This window comes from Budorcas taxicolor, chromosome 1 (genome assembly GCF_023091745.1).
Source record: "Budorcas taxicolor isolate Tak-1 chromosome 1, Takin1.1, whole genome shotgun sequence".
Taxonomy (NCBI): Eukaryota; Metazoa; Chordata; class Mammalia; order Artiodactyla; family Bovidae; genus Budorcas; species Budorcas taxicolor.
The window spans coordinates 11,754,064-11,772,262 of record NC_068910.1 but is presented as its reverse complement, the minus strand read 5'-3'; the positions used below and the strand labels follow the sequence as shown (position 1 = coordinate 11,772,262).

The 18,199-nt window shown below is 52.1% G+C and overlaps 1 protein-coding gene across 1 annotated transcript in view; it reads left to right on the top strand.

Moving 5' to 3' along the window:
- POC1A (POC1 centriolar protein A) overlaps positions 1-18,199 on the top strand; it is a 76,683-nt gene that overhangs the window by 33,889 nt on the left and 24,595 nt on the right. Inside the window, exon 9 of the mRNA XM_052638970.1 lies at positions 1,345-1,443. Within this exon, the coding sequence (XP_052494930.1) occupies positions 1,345-1,443 (99 nt within the window). The remainder of the gene's footprint in view (positions 1-1,344; positions 1,444-18,199) is intronic.

Here is an 18,199-nt window from a genome sequence, read left to right as displayed (position 1 = left end):
ACACCATAAGTAAAGTCCTGGTAAAGGCACAAGAGACACCCTGGTAGGAAGTAGGGTCCCCACCCTGAGCCCTCCATCGGCAGCTCCCGCTGTCCGCTCCTCAGCTTCCTTCTTATTGTGTGCTCTGAGAGCCTTTTAGGAATTGCCTTTGACATTCTCTCTCCACATTCCTGGGAGCCATTCCTCTGCTCAGGATTATTCAACAGTTAGACTGGTGCATTGCCCAGAACCTTATAAACAAGGGGGTGAGTGCCACCGTTCTTTTTGTAAAGGGGACCAATGAGAGACCCTGGATCCCCATCAGCTGGGGCTGATGAACAGTGCTGCTCTGTGGGTGGTGAGCAGCTTCCCGCAGAGCCAGGCTTATGGCTGCATCCTGATGGGGGAAGCATCAGGGGACGTTGAGTTTCCATCTTACGAGGATCCGGCAGTTTTCCTGTGGCCTCAGTTGACTGCTGGACGCGATTCACAATTCCTGCCGTCCTGGAAGTGGCCTTGGAGGAGTGCTGACACCCTCCAGCAGGGAGCACTCTTACGCAGCTTTTGTAAGAGGAACCTCAGGGCGTGAAGATCCTCCCAGTGGGACGTAGAATAATGGATGTGTTAACCACTTCTCTCTGGGGCCAGACTTCTCCCTGGGGCCAGACTTCTCCCTGGGGCCAGTGTCTGAGTTTTACAGCAGCCCTGTGAGGTGGGAACTACCATTCATCCCCATTTCACAGATGCGGAAACCAGGGCACAGAGAGATTGAGTCCCTTGCTTAGAGCCACACACTAAGGGCTGTAGCCAGGATCTTAACCCTGGGGGTATGGCCTGGAGTCTGTATCTGAACCACTTCTCACAGTGAGGCTGGCCAGGCTGCCACTGTAAAGAACTTCTGTTTTGCTGGGGAGATAGGTGATAAACATGGGAAAGCGGACAGAGATTTAAACAACGACTGAGTGATGCCTTGGAGGAAATAGAGAGCTATGATCAAAACTAGCAAGAGGGCCAGGGAAGGCCTCTCTTAGAAGGTGGTGTTAGGGCAGACATTTAGCCTGATGTGCTAGGTATACAGAGCCTGGACCTGGGATGCCCCAGACACAGGGAGCGGCCAGTGCGGAGGCCCAGTGGTGATGGCGACTCTCCACCCTGACGGAACGCCCGATCCTCTCGGGGCCTGTTCAAAGAGTCTGCTCTCCAGGGAGGTGGAGCAGGTCCAGAGATGAGTGGGGTGCCAGGTGGGGACCACAGTCCCACCATTGGCCCAGAACTTTGGCGGTAGCCTCTGGGCCCATTTTCTCCGTGAGGGATAGGTAAGGGGTATTTCTCCTCCTGACTCTATGCTCTTGTCGGTCTCGACAGGTGATGGTTTGGAAGAGTAACTTTGATGTCGTCGATTATGGAGAAGTGCTAAGAAAGCAGAGGCCCCCGGCCACGCGGGCCAGCTCTTCTGGGACTCTGGTAAGTAGCCTGACAGGCGTTATCCTGACTGAGCCCTGTGGCTGGTTGACTGGGTTATGGTCAACAGCACTGGGCTCAGGGACAGTGGGGGCGCTGCAGGCTTAGGCAGGCTCCAGGAAAGAGACCCTGGTAAGATGTCATGATTTACCAGAAACTTCTTAGGCGGTTGTGGTGCTTTGTTTCAAATCCGGAGTGAACAAACAAGATGTGAGGAGGCTGTCAGCGTAGACTGCCGGATGCCTAGGCCCCGTGTTGTCTGCTGGGGGATTGTTTCTGTGGTTCAGGCCACTGGCTGATTGAGGCCTAAGGAGAGGAAGGACCTCTCTGGTGCCGAGCCTTGGGCGCACTGTCAGATTCCTAGAGGGTGTAGGGCCTGAAGCCACAGCTAGGACGAATGGGAAGGGCCCCAGCCTTGTTCTCACTTCCTTTTCATTTTAAACCATGGAAAGGAAGTTCCTCAGTCACAAACCATTTTTAGTACCTTTGTTGGTAAAAGGGCTTTCAGTGTTCCTGAATTTAAAATATTCAATAGTTACAATATTTTTTGGACAAATATTTGGGGTAAAAAAGATAACCAATATGGTCTCACGCTTTGAAGAAGGTAACTTTCAGCTTTGGCTGAAATAAACAGTGATCCAAGGAGGTAGAGCTGCGCCGATTGTAAGCTCTGGTGCAGGCTGCTTAAATCTCTCCTGCCTGGACCTTAGTGGCAGCTTGGTCTCTCCCACATGCAGAAGCTGGCCTGAACAACAGGAAGCGGCTTGCCCAAGGCCCCTAGCGAGTCAAGGTTGGCCCAGAATAGAACCAGGAAGCCTCTAAGTCCATCCCAGGGCTTTCTTTGGCTCCAGCAGAGGGCCCCACCCTGCCCATGGCCCGTCCTATGTGTGGGACTCCCTCTAGGAACACGCCAGGTTGGGGTTTAAAGCTTTTCTTCCAAGAGTTGCCCTTGGCCCAGAGGTTTTGTTCTCCCTCCGCATTTGCTAAAGGAGCGTCCAGTTCTCAGCTTTTGGTTTTGTTGGGAGAGTGGTGGCGGGGTTGCCCAGTGGTCTGCTTGCCGCTATTTCATCTTCCACCTATAAAAGCATTGTCTGGACTGGGGGTTTTTCCAGTGGGGTTGGGATCCCTTGGGGTCCATGCCCACCTCCTCTACAGCTTCCTGTCTCTTGGATATTTATGGTGAACCACACCCTGTTGAGGCCTTGACGTGTAGTGCCCTGTGTATTCCTGAGCTCATCACGATGAGTGCTCTGAGTGATTGTTCTCGTTCACGGTTGAGACACCTGGGGCGTAGTCACCTGCCACAGTGTATAGTCCTGGGAGCCCACCATGCTGGCCCCCCTGAGCAGGGCTGACTAAGCTAGAAACTGCAGGTGGTAGAGCGCTGGCTGGAAGCTCTTCCCCATCCCAGGAGAGGGGTCTGCTATCTGTCTCTTGGGAATGGTTAGTATCAGCAGCAAGGGGAGAATCCCATGCTCCTTTTCTGGTAGCTTTTGGGAAAGTAACTTAGACAGCTGCCCCATGTCCCTTAAGTCTGGGCCAGAGACAGGGTATGGGGCACCCTTGCTTCCCACAGCTGCAGGGCCTGGTCATCTAGGATGGAGGGTGTGGGCCGGGAAAGCCAGCAGGACAAGGCAGGGTAGGGTCTGGCTGAACCATTAGCAGGCCTCAGAAAAAAATTTGTTCCCGAACTAGCCTCAAGCCCTCTGCCCAGTGGGCATTACCCCGTGGGGCTCAAATCAGGAAAGGGGTGTGGGATCTAGAGTCTGCACCCTGGCTCCGTGGTCCGAAAACACTCACTCTTCTCAAACCTCCATTTCCATAGTGGGACCCAAATACCCCTACAGGCAGGCTCCCAGGACCCCACGTCTGATGTAGGTGACTTCTGCTAACCCAGAAAGTGACGTGACTTTTTAATCCTAAAGTCATTGTTTCAGGCTCTTCTCCCCGTTTGTTACAGGCCCCTTTGAGACTCTGGAGTTGGCGTGTAGGTCCTCCTCCAGAGATACCACGCCCATACGCACACACCACCAGCGTGCGCTTTCAGTGGCAGCTCTGACCTCAGGACTCCCAGGCCAAAGAGGAGAGCTTGAGGGGTTTGTTTGGTTTGTTTTATATATGTAACATAAAATTCATCATTTTGCCTATTTTTAAAAAAGTATATGTATGTATATTTATTTGTCTGTGCTGGATCTTACAGCATGGAGGATCTTTGATCTTCATTGTGGTGTGTGGACCATTTTGCCTTTTTTTTTTTTTTTTTAAGATTTCTTCATTTTTGGGGGCTATATAGGGCCTCTCTCGCTTCTGGAGGACTTTAGTTGCGGTGTGTGGCCTTCTCATTGCAGTGACTTCTCTTGTGCAGCACAGGCTGTAGGCTCGCGGGCTTCAGTAGTTATGGCCCCTGGACTCTCGAGCCCAGGCTCAGTAGCTGCGGTGCATAGGCTTAATTGTCCCGTGGCATGTGGGATCTTCCAGACCTAGGGATCGAACCTGTGTTCGCTGCACTAACAGGCAAATTCTTTACCACTGAGTCACCAGGGAAGCCCCCATTGTGCTTATTTTTAAGTGTACAGTTGAATGGCATTAAGGACATTCACACTGTTGGGCAACCATCACCACCACTGTACACAGAATTTTTTCATCTTCCCAAACTGAGGTGAGTTAGTTGGTATAGTGCAGCTCAGTGGCTAGGTTTCCCCCTGAGGTGGGGAGGCAGGCTGACAAGTGTAGTCTTCCTTTCTTGCCCATGGGCTTCCCAGGCGCTGAGGTAGTGCTGGTGATTGATCCTGTGGCCAACCAGGGTGTCTCAGCTCCTCAGGCACCCCCCACCCCTCTAACTCTGTCCACATACCATTCTTCCAGCAATGCAGGGGTTCTCTGCCTTCGTGCTGTTGATCCCTTGGGCCAGATGAATCTTCACTGTGGGGGCTGTCTGTGCCTTGTAGGGTGTTTAGGAGCATCCCACTGGCTTGCCTGTAGCACCCCCCACCCCTAGTTGTAATGGTCAGAAATGTCTTCAGACACTGCCAGGTGTCCCGTGGGGAGCAGCACTGCTCCTGGTTGAGAGTCACTGCAGTGACTCCGCCTTGGGAGTGAGCCCAGAAGAGGGGCTTCTGCAGCAGGGCTGGCTGGGGGTGGGAGGGGCTTGAGGATGCCACTAACTCTGGAGCCTGTGATCCTGCTTGATGGGCCAGGTCTGGGCTCTCCCCCAACCAAGCAACTGTGGCCCAGGTCTCTTAGTCTGGCTTTGTAACACAAGCCCATTTTGTAGAAATGTTTGGCTTATCAAACTTTGGAATCTCCAGGGGTGATGGTAAACAGCAGAAAAAGACCTTTAACAGTTTGATTTTCCTTACTACACTTAAAGTGTGTTCTTGCCCTTCCTGCCTGCAGGCTTTCCCTGGCTCTGAGGTGTAGTGCCTGGTGAGGATTTGGTGGCTTGGCTTCCCAGAGAGCCTTGAGCACCACCGCCGTGCCAGGGAGCTCTTGATCCCGATGTCCACCTCCCCCCTTCTCCCCCAAAGCCCTGTTTACACTCTGGGTCTCAGATTCAAATGCCACATGAGTCACCCCTGGGCATTTGGGGATGTTAGAAGCACATTGGGCCAGGTGCTGGATCTTGAATTCTGGACCACATGCCTGTTAGAGTTTGGCATTCTAAAGCCAGAGGGGCAGACCATGGCAGGGGCGGCCCTGTGATCCTATGACAGCCCCTGGCCTGGACCCCTGCTCTGGCTGTGGCTTCAGTGCTTGCTCTTGGAATGAAGGCCATCCTTGAGCCCACTGTGAACAGAGCTCTGTTCAGTGCCGGAGCTATTTTCAACCTCTGGTTGAAATTCACAGCTTATTTTTAGACACATTTCATGTTGAAAAGCAAAAGCCATTTCCCAGCCCTTCAGAATGAGAATAATGGGTTCCATTTTCCCTCTATTCTTGGCTGAGTTGTGATGAGAAGGGATCTCGGGACTGTGGCTAAAGAGCTTTCTCTTCTTGGAAGCCTGCAGAGGCAGGACTACAGCCCGTGCCCTGGGCTGAGAATGGGCAGGAAACACCACGTTCTGCCCTGTGGTGTGCTGCGTGGTGGAAGAAGGTTGGGAGGTTTCAGGCAGGTGAATGCCTCCAGAGGGGCCTGTGGGGTCCCTGCACGCTGTCTGTGGCAGGGGCTTTACTGGCGTCGTCGGGGGACTGTATCGAGCTCTGTTTCCTACCCCAGCCCTGGCTACCTCGCCCTCTCTCACTCACTCTCAGGGTTCTCACTCCCTCCTGTGTTTTCTGCTCAGTCCCTGCGGCTGTTGACCACTGTGTCTTGGCCGACCTTGGATTTGGCACCTGCTTTCCAAGTCCCAGCCACTGTAGCTGACTTCTGCCTCAACCACAGAAGCATCCTAAAATCGTTCTTCATAGCAAGGATGCATTTATTCTGATAACAATCTTACTCTTGCCTCCCTCCAAACATCTGAGAGCCTGTTGTGCAATTAGGAAGGAAGGTTGTGCTGGGTGGGGCGGGAGGTTAAGAAGGCCAAATTCTAGGTAATTCAGTAAAACTAGAAAACCACTTCCTGAGTTCTCTGAGCTGGCTGCCCTCCAGTTCAGAGAACCTTGAGGTCTCGGGCCAAGGGCTTTTCTCCAGTCAGCTCAGGCGGGAAGATGCGGACTCCTCCTCCTCTGTGAGATCGCATGAGGTGTTACCCATCAAGCAGGCACTTGAAACCATGCCTAGCACATGGCAAGTGCTCACCAAGCTCTATTTTTAAATTTTGTTTTCCTTTTTTCTATTTTTAGAATGTTCCTTTTCCTTCCTCTGTCTGACAGAACTAGACAAGCCCCCTGCCCCTGCTGTGATGAGGGACAGCAAGCCAGGGCCTGGGGCGCTTCTGACCAGGTCATCTTGGAGGTTGACTCTGCTCAGCAGGCTGTCCCTGTGAGGGCTGGTGCGGCTTCCAGACTCTTGCAGGTGTCAGTTATACATCCTGATGAGTAGCCTGAGTCCTCTCTGCTCCCACACATGAAAGCAAATCTATGAGCTGGGAGGAAGCAGCCCTCCTTTCCCCCTTGCCTCCGCAACTCCTTGGGGCACAGTGCCTAGGACCCCCTGAACCTTAGCCCTCCTCTTCTGTCCCCAGGAAGAGGAGGCCAGGTTAGTCGAGGCTGTCTGTCCAAGGCCTCAGCCTTCACTCAGGGTGGTCCATTTCTTCTTCTTAGTTCCTTTGGTCCATGGAGCCCCTGACACCCCCTGTACCCCTACTTTAGTTCCCACAGTTTTTGTTTGCAGACTGGGCTTGACTTAAGGGTTCTTGGGCCCTGATTCCTGGCCCAGAGAGCCCTGGCACTGGATCTTGTCCCACGCTGAGGATCTGGGAGTCCTGGGTGGCGTTTGCTCAAGATCTGGGTTCTCATGCAGGGCCCTGGCCTGAGGAGTCATCAGATCAAGGTAGGGAAGGTACCCATCTCCACCTGTCTCATAGATTTGCATTCTTGCTCGGGAACTTGGGAGACTTGGGTCTCTTGGTGAGAACACACATTTGTGGCCAGCATTCACTTTTCATAGTGAAGAGAAGTATGGATCTGTAGATGGGGCATTGTGAGTAATTAGAGCAGATGTGAACCCCAAGTTTCTATGTCTTAGAGAAGAGCCTCTCCTTTCTCTACTTGAGGCCAATTCTGGCTCAGAATTTTCCAAGCTATTAAAGGGGGTTCTTGGCAGCAGATCCTCAAGCAGTTGTCTGAGGCCATGCCACCCTGAAAGTGCCCAATCTCTGATCCTAAAGCAGTCAGAGAGTGCCAGGCGCACGGGCATCGAGAGCTCGGTGAGAGGCACAGGAAAGCAGAGCCTCCCCAACCCTCCCAGCACCTGCTTGCCTGGTTTGGCCATTGTTGGGCCTGGCAGGGTCTGGACTTTGTTTTCATGTTTCCTGGGACTTAGTGGATAGGCCATCTCTGTGTGACTCCTGTGGCATAATTCGTTCCCACCCCTGGTGCTGCACAGAGGAGAAACCTGAGCCCTAAGGTCACCTGCTGGTGAGCAACCCAGGCTCGGATGAAGCCTGTGTCCCTAGGTCTCAGCCTTTCTGTTAGGAAAATTGAGAGACTCTTAATTGGAAACAAGCAAGAGGTATTCTCCCCATTTCTTAAAGGGGCAAAAGCATCCTGTCTTCCTCAGCCTCCGGGCCAGATAGCCGAGCCCTGCGCAGCACAGACTGGTGACTCAGAAACACAGCCCTCTGTCTCTCTTGTGTGTATGTGCTTGTTGACCCCTGGCAGTTCCCCTGGGGCCTCTGGTGTCTGCATGCCCATCACCCTCGGTGAAAGTTGACTTCCCACTGCCCATCCCTGTTATCACCCAACTCTAAGACCCCAAGGTTCCTCTTCTGAGAGGCATCTCCAGATCACCTGAGATGGGCTGGGCACCGTATAGGACAACCAGAGACCTGGCTGGCCAGGCGCTTCCTGGGGTGAGTACAGCACTCTTACTAGGATGGGTGCCGGGGAAAGATTCTTAGGCAGCCCTGCTGGGGAGGGGGGTGATGCTGGAAACGTCTGACTCTGGGAGTCCCTTTAAGAGCTTGGCTGGCAGTACTGCCCCTGTGTCCTGTCCCCAGCCAAGGCTGAGGCCGCTTCTGTGACCTCAGGCAGGTCATCTGGAGTCTCTGTATCCTGATTTCTCCCCACCAGCCTACATTACTCCTTCGGGCATGTTCCATTTTGCGAGCTCACTCTGCAGAAGACCATCCGGTGGGGTGGGAGTGGGGCGGGGCAGCTGCAGCAGCCTTTGCTGACTCTGGTGACAGGCCCTCACACAAGATGCCTCACTCCACACTGGGATTGCATGTTCCCCCACCTTTACCTGAGTGGAAGTCCTAGAAAGTGCTCCAGGTTTCTAAGTTTCCTTGAGAAGCCAGAGGATCCTAGAAATAAAGAAGCTCAGTGTTTGTTCTGTCTTTTTCCAGTAGTCATGTCTAACTCTTTGCAGCTCCATGGAGTATAGCCCACCAGGCTCCTCTGTCTATGGAATTTTCTAGGCAACAATACTGGAGTGGGTTGCCATTCCCTTCTCCAGGGGATCCTCCTTACCCAGAGATCGACCCAGATCTCCCACACTGCAGACAGATTTCTTTACCATCTGAGCCACCAGGGAAGCCCCCAGACTCTAATTATTAACTTGTTTTGGGCTTCACTGGGTCTTTGCTGTTCCCCGGGCTCTTCTCTGGTTGTGAAGAGCGGGGGCCACTCTCTAGTCTCTGCATTGCAATGGCTTCTCTGGTTGTGGAGCACAGCTCGCAGCACGCAGGCTCAGTAGCTGTGTCTCCTGGGCTTTAAGTTGCTCCGTGGCATGTGGAATCTTCCTGCATGAGGGATCAAACCCATGTCTCCTGCAATGGCAGGTGGATTCTGATCCACTGTACCACCAGGGAAGTCCCCAAGCTACAATTTTTAAAGAAAGTTCCCTGCTTTGGACAGTGGCTGATGGGTGCCATGACTGTGCAGTGTCTAGGAGCGCCAGAGATCCCGATACACGCAGCAGAGAGCTCCCTGAGGCCAGCACACTTCCCTCCGACCTGCTGTGTCCAGTTCTGGGAAGCAGGCAGGATCCCCCCTCCTTTTCCTTCCAAAGGCTGCACTGACTGACTGGGAGGTGGGTCAGGGCTGCCGCCAGGCACACGTTAAATAATTACTACGCTTCCCAGAAGGGACAGGTTGTTTTTCCCCAAGAAGGAGAAGGATTTTGTGGAAGTGCATTGGGAGAAGTTACTTGGCTGCCTGGCCCTGTAGTGAGGAGACAAGCCTTTTAACATTTGACATTTACTGCAGCAAGCCTCTTGTGGTGGTTCTCAAACTTTGGTATGTATCCGAATTTCCCTGAGGGCTTAAAATTCACCTTGTCCCCTCCCTAGAGTGTCTGATTCAGTAAGGGAATTTGCATTTCTAACAAATTTCTGATGATGCTGATGCTGCTGGAAACCAATAGATTGAGACCCTGGCATGCTGGGCAGGGAGATGGCTGGAAGGAGAGAACCTTTGTCCATCTTAGGAAGTTTCTACGACTTGGGAGAGGCGCCTGGAGAATTGGCGCCCCTTCAGCCCAATTTGGAAAGAGGTGTAGTTGGTTCTGGTCTTTGTGCCATGTTAGAAGAAATCCCAGTGTTGCCCTGTGGTCTCTTTAGACCTAAAGGCACTCTTTAAACCTGCGGGGCTCTGTTGACAACTGAGCAGGCAGATATGCGGTTTTATTATCGGTCAGTTAGAGGGGGGGTGGGACCCCAGGCAGCCCTCTGAGCTTCTGCTGAGCCCGTCATCCTCTGTGGGCTCCTGTCCTGGCCCCTCGTGCCGCTTCGTCAGTCCAGTCATCAGTGCTTGAACCCACATTCTCCACGCCAGCTGCCTCCTGCATTGTCCTCAGTGTTCACCTCTTACCCTGCAGATGGGGGTGCCTAGGTCACCTCTGGTCCTCCAGGGCCTGCAGGGCCTTTAGGAAAGTTGGTGGGTGAGTCTCTGGTGGGCCACCTGAGCTTGAGATGGCCTCGGTGCTTGTGGCCCAACATTTAAACCCCCAGGTGGAGGTCGTCTTTGTAGAGCCTTTTGGGGAAGTGCCTCCAGATAACAAGAGCAGGAACAAGCCCTGAAATGGCCCTGACAGCTGTGACATCCAGAGGCTGGGGTGGTGGGATGGGCAGAAGCTGGACTCCCTTCTCCAGCTGCCCTCTTAAGGGGATGATGGTAGTTTCCTGCCACTGAAAAAGTCCCATCTATGTCACAGGGTCCCTATCCAGAGGAGAAAGGCACAATTCCTAGGAAGGAAGGCCTATTAATGACTAAACCAACGGGGGTGTAGTCTCCGAAATCCAGGGCAAGGCACATTAACACAGTCACAGTGCCATGAAGATGGGTGAACTTGACTCTGGAATCCAGTCAAAGCCTGGATGCCCTTGTGTCCCACTCTGAGTGTGTCAGAATACACCTGGTGCAGGAACCTGGGCGTGCGCTCACACCTTAGAGAGCTCTCTTACCTCTTTCAAGGGTCTCAGAGCTATTTTGGGTTTCCTTTCCCTCTGGCAGCCAAAGCATGGGTTCAGGGTCAGTGGAGATTGCACAGTTGCATGCGTGTGCTAAGTCGCTTCAGCTGTTTCCAGCTCTTTGTGACCCTGTGGACTGTAGCCCGCCAGGCCCCTCTGTCCTTGGGATTCTCCAGGCAAGAATGCAGGAGTGGGTTGCCATGCCCTGCTCCAAGTGATCTTCCTCATGCAGGGATGGAACCTGTGTCTCTTTTGTCTCCGGTATTGGCACGCAGGTTCTTTACCACTAGCGCCACCTGGGAAGCCCCCACAGTTGCACATGTGAGCCCAAATCGCAGGACAGTGGGTTCTTGACATTGTGGCGCTTTGCTCTGAGGTTAAAAGGTCCCAGGCAGGCACAGGCCCCATGCCTTGGGTGTTCTATTTCACCTGTGGGGCCGCTGCTGTGATGCTGCCATTTTGGTGGCAGTGCTGATGAGCACCCACAGCCTGGTTAGGCGATGCCGACAAGCCTCCTCTCCACAGAAAGCCAGCAGAGGCCATGCACACAAAGCAGGGAGGGTGGGCAAGACCTGAGGCCGCTGGCATCTGGAGCCACGGCCTGCCTGCCTCCTTTCACCCTTTCCCCCCTTGCTTCCTTTTTCCATGGAGCTTTCAAACTCAGAAACCTGAAAATGGAAGAAATGATAGACTCAGTTGTTCACATCTGACTGTGGTTCTTCAGCCCCACCCTCTCTGTTCCCCAGCAGAGCTGCGTTCATCCTTTCAGTCTCTTTCCAGATGGCACCTCCTCCATGCAGCCTTCCCAGAAGGAAGGCTGCAGACTCTTCCTGCTCTGCTCACCCAGAGCACTGCTTACGAGAGCAGCCCCTCTCTGCTGCAGTCAGTTATTTGGAGGCCTAACTTTTTCCTCTGTATCCATGTGGTGCCCAGCATGCCTCTGGAACAGGAAATCTGAGTTCAGTGGACACATGCCTGCTGTCTGTAGGCAGCATGGGTGGAGTGTGTGAGGCTGGAGGCAGGCTCTGGCTCTGGGCTTTTGGCACGTTTGATGGTCCCAGGCTAAAGGAAGGAAACCACTTGTTGGCCTGGTTTGTCAGCTTAGGGTTAGGTGGCATGGGGTGGTGTGGGTCGTGGAGGGTGGGAGAATCCGCATGTTTGGACTATAAGTTTTAGTCTTCCTTTCATTTCATTCCTTTTCATTTTCAATGGAAAAAAGCCCTTTGCAGCTTATATTTTCCAGATTGGATGGCAGCATGGCCCGTGTGGTATAAGGGTGTTGAATAATGCTTATGTTTATGTTCTCATTGGTTACCATGGAAAAAAATCAGAATAGATGGTTTCCATGGAGATTATCTTAAAATTAGTTTCTTTGAAGTTCTGGACACTGCTGCAGGGTTCACCGAATGCTGTTGGTGCAGTTGGGGCTTTCTCTATGGTTGTGCCAAAGGCTATCCTGGATGTTTGTAGATTTAGCCAAATTTGCCTCCTGTGCTTAAAAGTGTCAGGACACCAGAGTGGGAGAGATCTTGTACCTCACCTTCCTCCTGGGGTCCCACTTGCTTGGCTTCGGCTCCACAGCTCATTCCTGTCACTTGGAAGCTTTTTTTTTTAACCTCCAAAAAAAAACCTTTTGTGGAAATTACTAAGCTAGAACAAAAAGAATGTAATATAGTGAACCCCACCATGTACCTGTTACCTCACTCCAGCGTTTTGCCAACCTTGTTTTTTGTCTCCTCCCACAGTTTTTAAAAGAATTGAAATATTTTTGTTTAATCCAGCTATTTTATTTTACCCTAAATAAAGACTTCTTTTTGATTAAATAACTGAAGCTCTTACCACATCCAACAAAATGAATAATTCCTTAATATCAGGTGCCTAGTGCATATTCACATTTTTGTTCATTGGGTCAAGAATGTTGTTTTGTGCTATTTGTTCAAAGAAGGATGTGGGAGTCTTTGAGAAACCCCACATCTTCCCTCCCAGCGTGGTCCTGGGACGTGGAGAGGCTCAGTGCTCCTAGCTCAGAGCTGCAGGTGGGCCAGGCCAGGCCGGCCTCGGGGCTCCACTGTCATGGACAGTTGTGTGCTCTGAGCTCTGGGAAGCCCTTGTCCCCAGCGCCAGCCCCCGGCCCCCCCCCCCCGCCCCCCGCCATGCATCAGCACAGGTGGGCCTGCCACCGCCAGCTGTCCTAGGGCAGGCGTCCACTGGGGTGCGCTGTCCCCCTTCGCAGCCTGCAGGGGGAGGGAGGTGGAGAGGTGCTGTAGCCTTGATTCACAACAGCTGTGTGCAACTTCATTTTCCAGGAAAGGGGGGCTGTGAGACCCCAGGTTGGGAGGAGGCCACCTCCCATGGCTCCTCCCTAGGCAGCACCAGGGTGAGGGCTTTGGCTCATTGGAGGCCCACAGCCCCTGCTGGGCAGGCAGGGCCAGTCCTGGCTATCTGTCTCACAGGCTTTGCTCACGTCCTGAGAAGCTGCACAAATATGAATTACCGAATGGTGGGAGTGGTGCCTGGGGACGATCAGTGTCTCTAACTCTCTCTCCATTGAACCAAGTGCAAGGAGAGTTTAAAATAGCCAGTCTTTGTTCCCGAGGTTTTAAACATTCAACTCCAGTAGTTACAATGAGCTGTCTTCAAGTGGATCTATAAATAAACTGCTACTGTTCCTCTTTGTCACCGAGAGCTTCGGCGTCTTCCAGAGACGTCGGCTCTGCTGCTCATCTTCATTAGATGCCTCTCATCTGCTGGGCAGCTGCAGCCATCAGCAAGCTGGGCTGACACACACAGTGCGTAATGACAGCCACACGTTCCTTTTTAAAAAGCCACAGTCCCCCTTGACTGACTGCACAGGGAAAGACATAGCTTTGCATTGGAGAAACCTGGCAGCGGGGTCAGCGTCACCACTGATCGAGGTCAGTGTCGCTCATACAGAAGACCTGTCCCCATGAGCCCTGTGATGTCATACACATGACTTTTGTGGTGCTCTTGTCGAAAATGCATAACCTCATTCCAGCTGTGAGAAGACATCAGACAGACCAAAACTGAGGGGTGTTTGACAACGTAACTGACCAGTAATCTTTCTAAAGTGTCAATGTCATGGAAAAGAAGGGAAAGCTGAGGAACTGGACAGATTGCAGGAGACTAAGGAGAAAAAACTAAATGTGGAGGGAGATGCTGGACAGGGTTCTGGAACGTCAGGATTCAAGGATATTAATAGGTAAACTGGTGAAGCCTGAGTGGAGCCCTTCCTTGGTTTGGATAATGGAATTGTCTCCGTGTTCATTTCCTGGTGTGACCATTGTACTAATGATTATGTAAGATGTTAACACTGGGGGAGGGATATATGGAAATTTTCTGTACTATTTTTTGCAACTTTTCTCTAAGTCTAAAATTAGAGCAGTTTAAAAAACAAAAACTGCCGTTGATGCTTGAGCTTTATCGGAAGCCTTGATTTCCCACCCAGGGTGTCTCGGTTCAGGTGTTCGTGGTGTGGAGAGCAGGTTTTTCTGTCTCACGGCAGGAGGTAGCAACCGTAGGGACTCTGCACCCAGCCTGAGGTGAACTGAGCGAAAAACTTCAGAGAGCACTCCTGCAAAGGTGTCAGTCACCCCCTGGGCACTGCACAGTGGCGTTGTCTGCTTCTTGATGTTGGTTCTCAGAGTGCTCCAGAGGTGCGCCTGCTTCGGGAACTCCGGGCAGACTGGCAGCAGGTGCTCCACTCATAGCGCCCTCCTGGCACTTCCCTGGGCTGCGTGGAGGACCCCACGGCCTGCCCCGCCCTCTTCCTTATCATTTGTGTCCCTGACCTTGGGCTCTGCCTTGCTGCCTGGCAGTGTGGGATTCTATCTGTACCAGGTGTGATGACCTGGGGGTTTCCGCCCCTGGAGGCCTGATTGGTCTCCTCCAGCCTTGGGACCAGGAGAGGGCCAGGATCTCCCCTGCACGCAGGCGCGTACTCCCTGCGCGATGGTCTGCTTGCTTCCTGGCTGCGGCTACCAGTTTGCAGTCACTTAGCCTCTCTCTCCCCGTTTCATCCTCGCTCCCTTCTCCCCGCAGCTTCTCTCATGGGTCAGTTCAGTAGGACAGTCCTACTTTTTGCTGCTGGAGGCATATCTGGACATTGGAATGGCTTTCCATTTCCTGTGTATAACCAAGGCCCTCCTTTCATACCTTTGAGACATTTGGCTTCATAAACCAGCCCTCTTGTGTAGGGGGAGATACTTGGAAACCCTTGGACAGCGCGGCTGGGGAGTCAGCAGGAGATGTCTGGCTTTGAGCCCAGGAGTGGCTGACATAGCTGGGGGTGGGGGCCTCAGTTTTGCTTTGGGCCTGACTGAGAAGAAGCGGGTTCCCTGGTTGTACATTTAACATCTCCCGCATGCCAGGGAGGCACGTGACCCATGCAGGGGTAATAGGAGGACTGAGGCGGCATGGTCTTTGCCTCAGAGGGTGTCTCAGGAGGGGACTGTGAGGTGTGAAAGTGGGCCAAGCCGCCTGCTGTCCTGCCATTTGGACAGCACCGGTTCTGAGTGAGGAGGTGTGGGTCAGGCATGTGGATCCCTCGTCCTCCATGTTAGACCCATCCTGCGACCTCTTCACAGGTCACAGATTCTTAGTTCAGAGGACTCCCTGTCTGCTTCCCATTGGTGGGAGCCTGGGGTCACAAGGTGGCTCTTACACTGAGTTGGGATCTGTCATTTTTTAGAGTCTGATTAGGTTCAGAGGATGTCGTCCAGCCCCTTGTCGCTGGGGGCCTCTTGGCTCACTCAGTGCACAGAAGACCCAGGGCCCCGCCCTCTTGGGAGTCTGGTGTGGCGGACTCGCAGCGGCACCCTGCATGCTGGTACCCGACACAGAAGCCAGCAGCGGCAACCAAACTCAGTGCTCGTGCTTGGGCTGGCTTGAAAGAACATTGGCAAGACTGCAGAACAATTAGATGATTTTAAGAAGCCAGAATTCCTCTTGGGTTCAGGGCTATGTTTAGAACCAGAAGTTTCCTTTCTTGTTGGACTCCAGGCCGGAACCCTAAATTACAGGGCAGACAAGACTGCAGTAGGTCTAGTCCACAAATACGTGCGGGGACACAGTACCAGCTTTCTTTTGCGCTTTGACTTGAGAAAACAGCTGTGCCTGTTCCCACTGGAGAAGCCGGAGCTGAGGGGAGCCCGAGTGAGCTCGGCTCTGTCCCCTGCTCCCCTCGCCAAGGCCAGGTTTAGCAGACAGGGAGACAGGCAGACTGGATGACTGTTAACTTTCCGTGGGGCCAAGTGTCAAAGCCAAAGGCATGAGGTGAAAACCAAGAAATGTCTGTGTGTGTGAGTCTATACCCTTGCTTCGCAGACTATGTGATGAGCAGTTGGATGAGAGATTAGGTTGAAGAGATTTAACCATGGTGTGTGTGTCTGTCCATTTCTTCCAGCTTTGCACTCAGGGTCTGTACTAGGAGGGTACCAGTGAGCCCACCCAGGTCACTCCCATCTCCCCTCTCTAGTCAGACCCAAGCCTTGGGCAGTAGTTTCTGGATACTTTGGTCTATTACAGAGTTTCTGTTTCTGGAGCAGCCTGGGCAGAGGACAAGGTCCAGTGTTAGAGATTAGAAGAAAAGGAGAAATTTCAGCCTTGAGCAAATGTTAACAATTAACCACCCCACCCAACCAGAGGGGGCCATTCTGTCAGGTCAGCTTGTGACATCTTTATGGTAAAACTCCAGCCACTCCTGGCTTCCAGCCAGCTGTACGCAGACCTCGCTCGCTCGTGACTGGCAAGCTGTGTATGGACCCCGAGCAGCTGAGGCCAAAGTTCCATAGACTGGGTGGCTGCTGCTTAAGAAACCCTGCCTGGGACATCTGCTAACAACCAGGGACGTCTACATTTGGAAACCATCACCCGCAGACCAGTGGTGGCCCTCACAGACCTCACCTATGGTCTTCAGCCTTAGGTCTCACCCACTGCTAATGTCCCCTGGCCGGGCAGGGATTTTCACCTTGAGAGCAGAGTGGCAGTGATGGGTAGCGTCAAGCGCAGTGTCGTGTGATGGGCTGGTGGGGTCCCAAGGACATTTCAGTTGTAACTGCATCTTTTTAGGTCAGACTTATTAATATACAAATAGTAACATTCACCATTTTTAAAAGCGAACCATTCTGTGAGTTTCAGTAGTTATGTAATCACTACCGTGATTATAATATTCTATACTACTATAGCATATTTCCATCATCTCCCAGATTTCCTTGTGCTTCTTTGTAGCCAATCCCGTCCATCCACCTCCAGCCCCAGGCAACTACTAATCTGCTTTCTCCATTTTTCAGAATTTGATATAAATGAAATCATACAGACATATATTCCTTTTACTCTGGTTTCTTTCGACCTAATTATTTTGACAGTCACCCATGTTGTTACATTTATCAATAGTCATTTCTTCTTCTTTTTTTGAGTATTTATTTATTTGGCTGCACTGGAACTTAGTTATGGCATATGGGATCTAGTTCCCTGACTGGGGATTGAACCTGGGCCCCTGCTTTGGGAGCACAGAGTCTTAACCATTGGAGCACCAGGGAAGTATCTTCTTTGCCGTTTTGAGTGTCTAATTTTTTATTGAATGCCAGTCAACATGTTGAGGATGGCAGAGGCTGACGTAAATAGTCTTACCAGGAGTTGAGCTTAGTTTAGCATTACCTTGCATTTAGGGTGAGGTCTGGGTGTTGGAGAATTTTTCTCAGTGTTCCTGCTTCACCCCAAGCTTTCAGTCTAGCCTGGGGGCCTGCCCCTCAGAGAGTGTCTGTGTCCGTGGTCTTGTCCCAGCCCTGGCAGTAGGCTGTTACTGCTTGTTGCCTGTTGCTCGCTAGCTTTGTTGGAGGGATTCTCTGTGTCCTGGGCCAGCTTCAGGCTTAGGCTCCGTGTCCATGGGTCTCGGGAGTAGGGCATTCTCAGTAGTGCTGCCCCTCCCTCAGCCTTTGAAGACCTCAGTGATCTCTCAGGATGGTTTCCTGCCTTTCCCACAGGAATAAAGGGTATTATCTCTTTTTGCTCTTCTCATAGGTTAAGAGTTGTGTTCCACAGGTGACAAGGATCTTGGTGGGGCTTCGTGCCTTTTCTGTGACTACTCTCCTCCTCCAGGCCTGCACCCTCAAGGATGGTCTTCTTCCATCCCTGCACCCCACCCTTCCCACCCCATCTTTCTAATGAATGCCCAGTGGAGGTCTGTGGAGAAGACCATTCAGTTCAATTAGCCAGTTCAGTCACTCAGTCTTGTCTGACTCTCTGCGACCTCATGGACTGCAGCACTCCAGGCTTTCCTGTCCATCACCAACTCCTGGAGCTTGTTCAGACTCATGTCTATCAAGTCGGTGATGCCATCCAACCATCTCATCCTCTGTCATCCTGTTCTCTTACCTTCAGTCTTTCTTAGCATCAGGGTCTTTTCCAGTGAGTCAGTTCTTTGCATCAGGTGGCCAAAGTATTGCAGTTTCAGTTTCAGCATCAGTCCTTCCAATGAATATTCAGGACTGATTTCCTTTAGGATGGACTGGTTTGATCTTGCAGTTCAAGGGACTCTCAAGGGTCTTCTCCAACACCACAGTTCAAAAGCGTCAGTTCTCCGGCACTCAGCCTTCCTTATAGTCCAACTCTCACATCCATACATGACCACTGGAAAAACCATAGCTTTGACCAGACAGACCTTTGTTGGCAAAGTAATATCTCTGCTTTTTAATATCCTGTCTAGGTTGGTTATAGTTTTTCTTCCA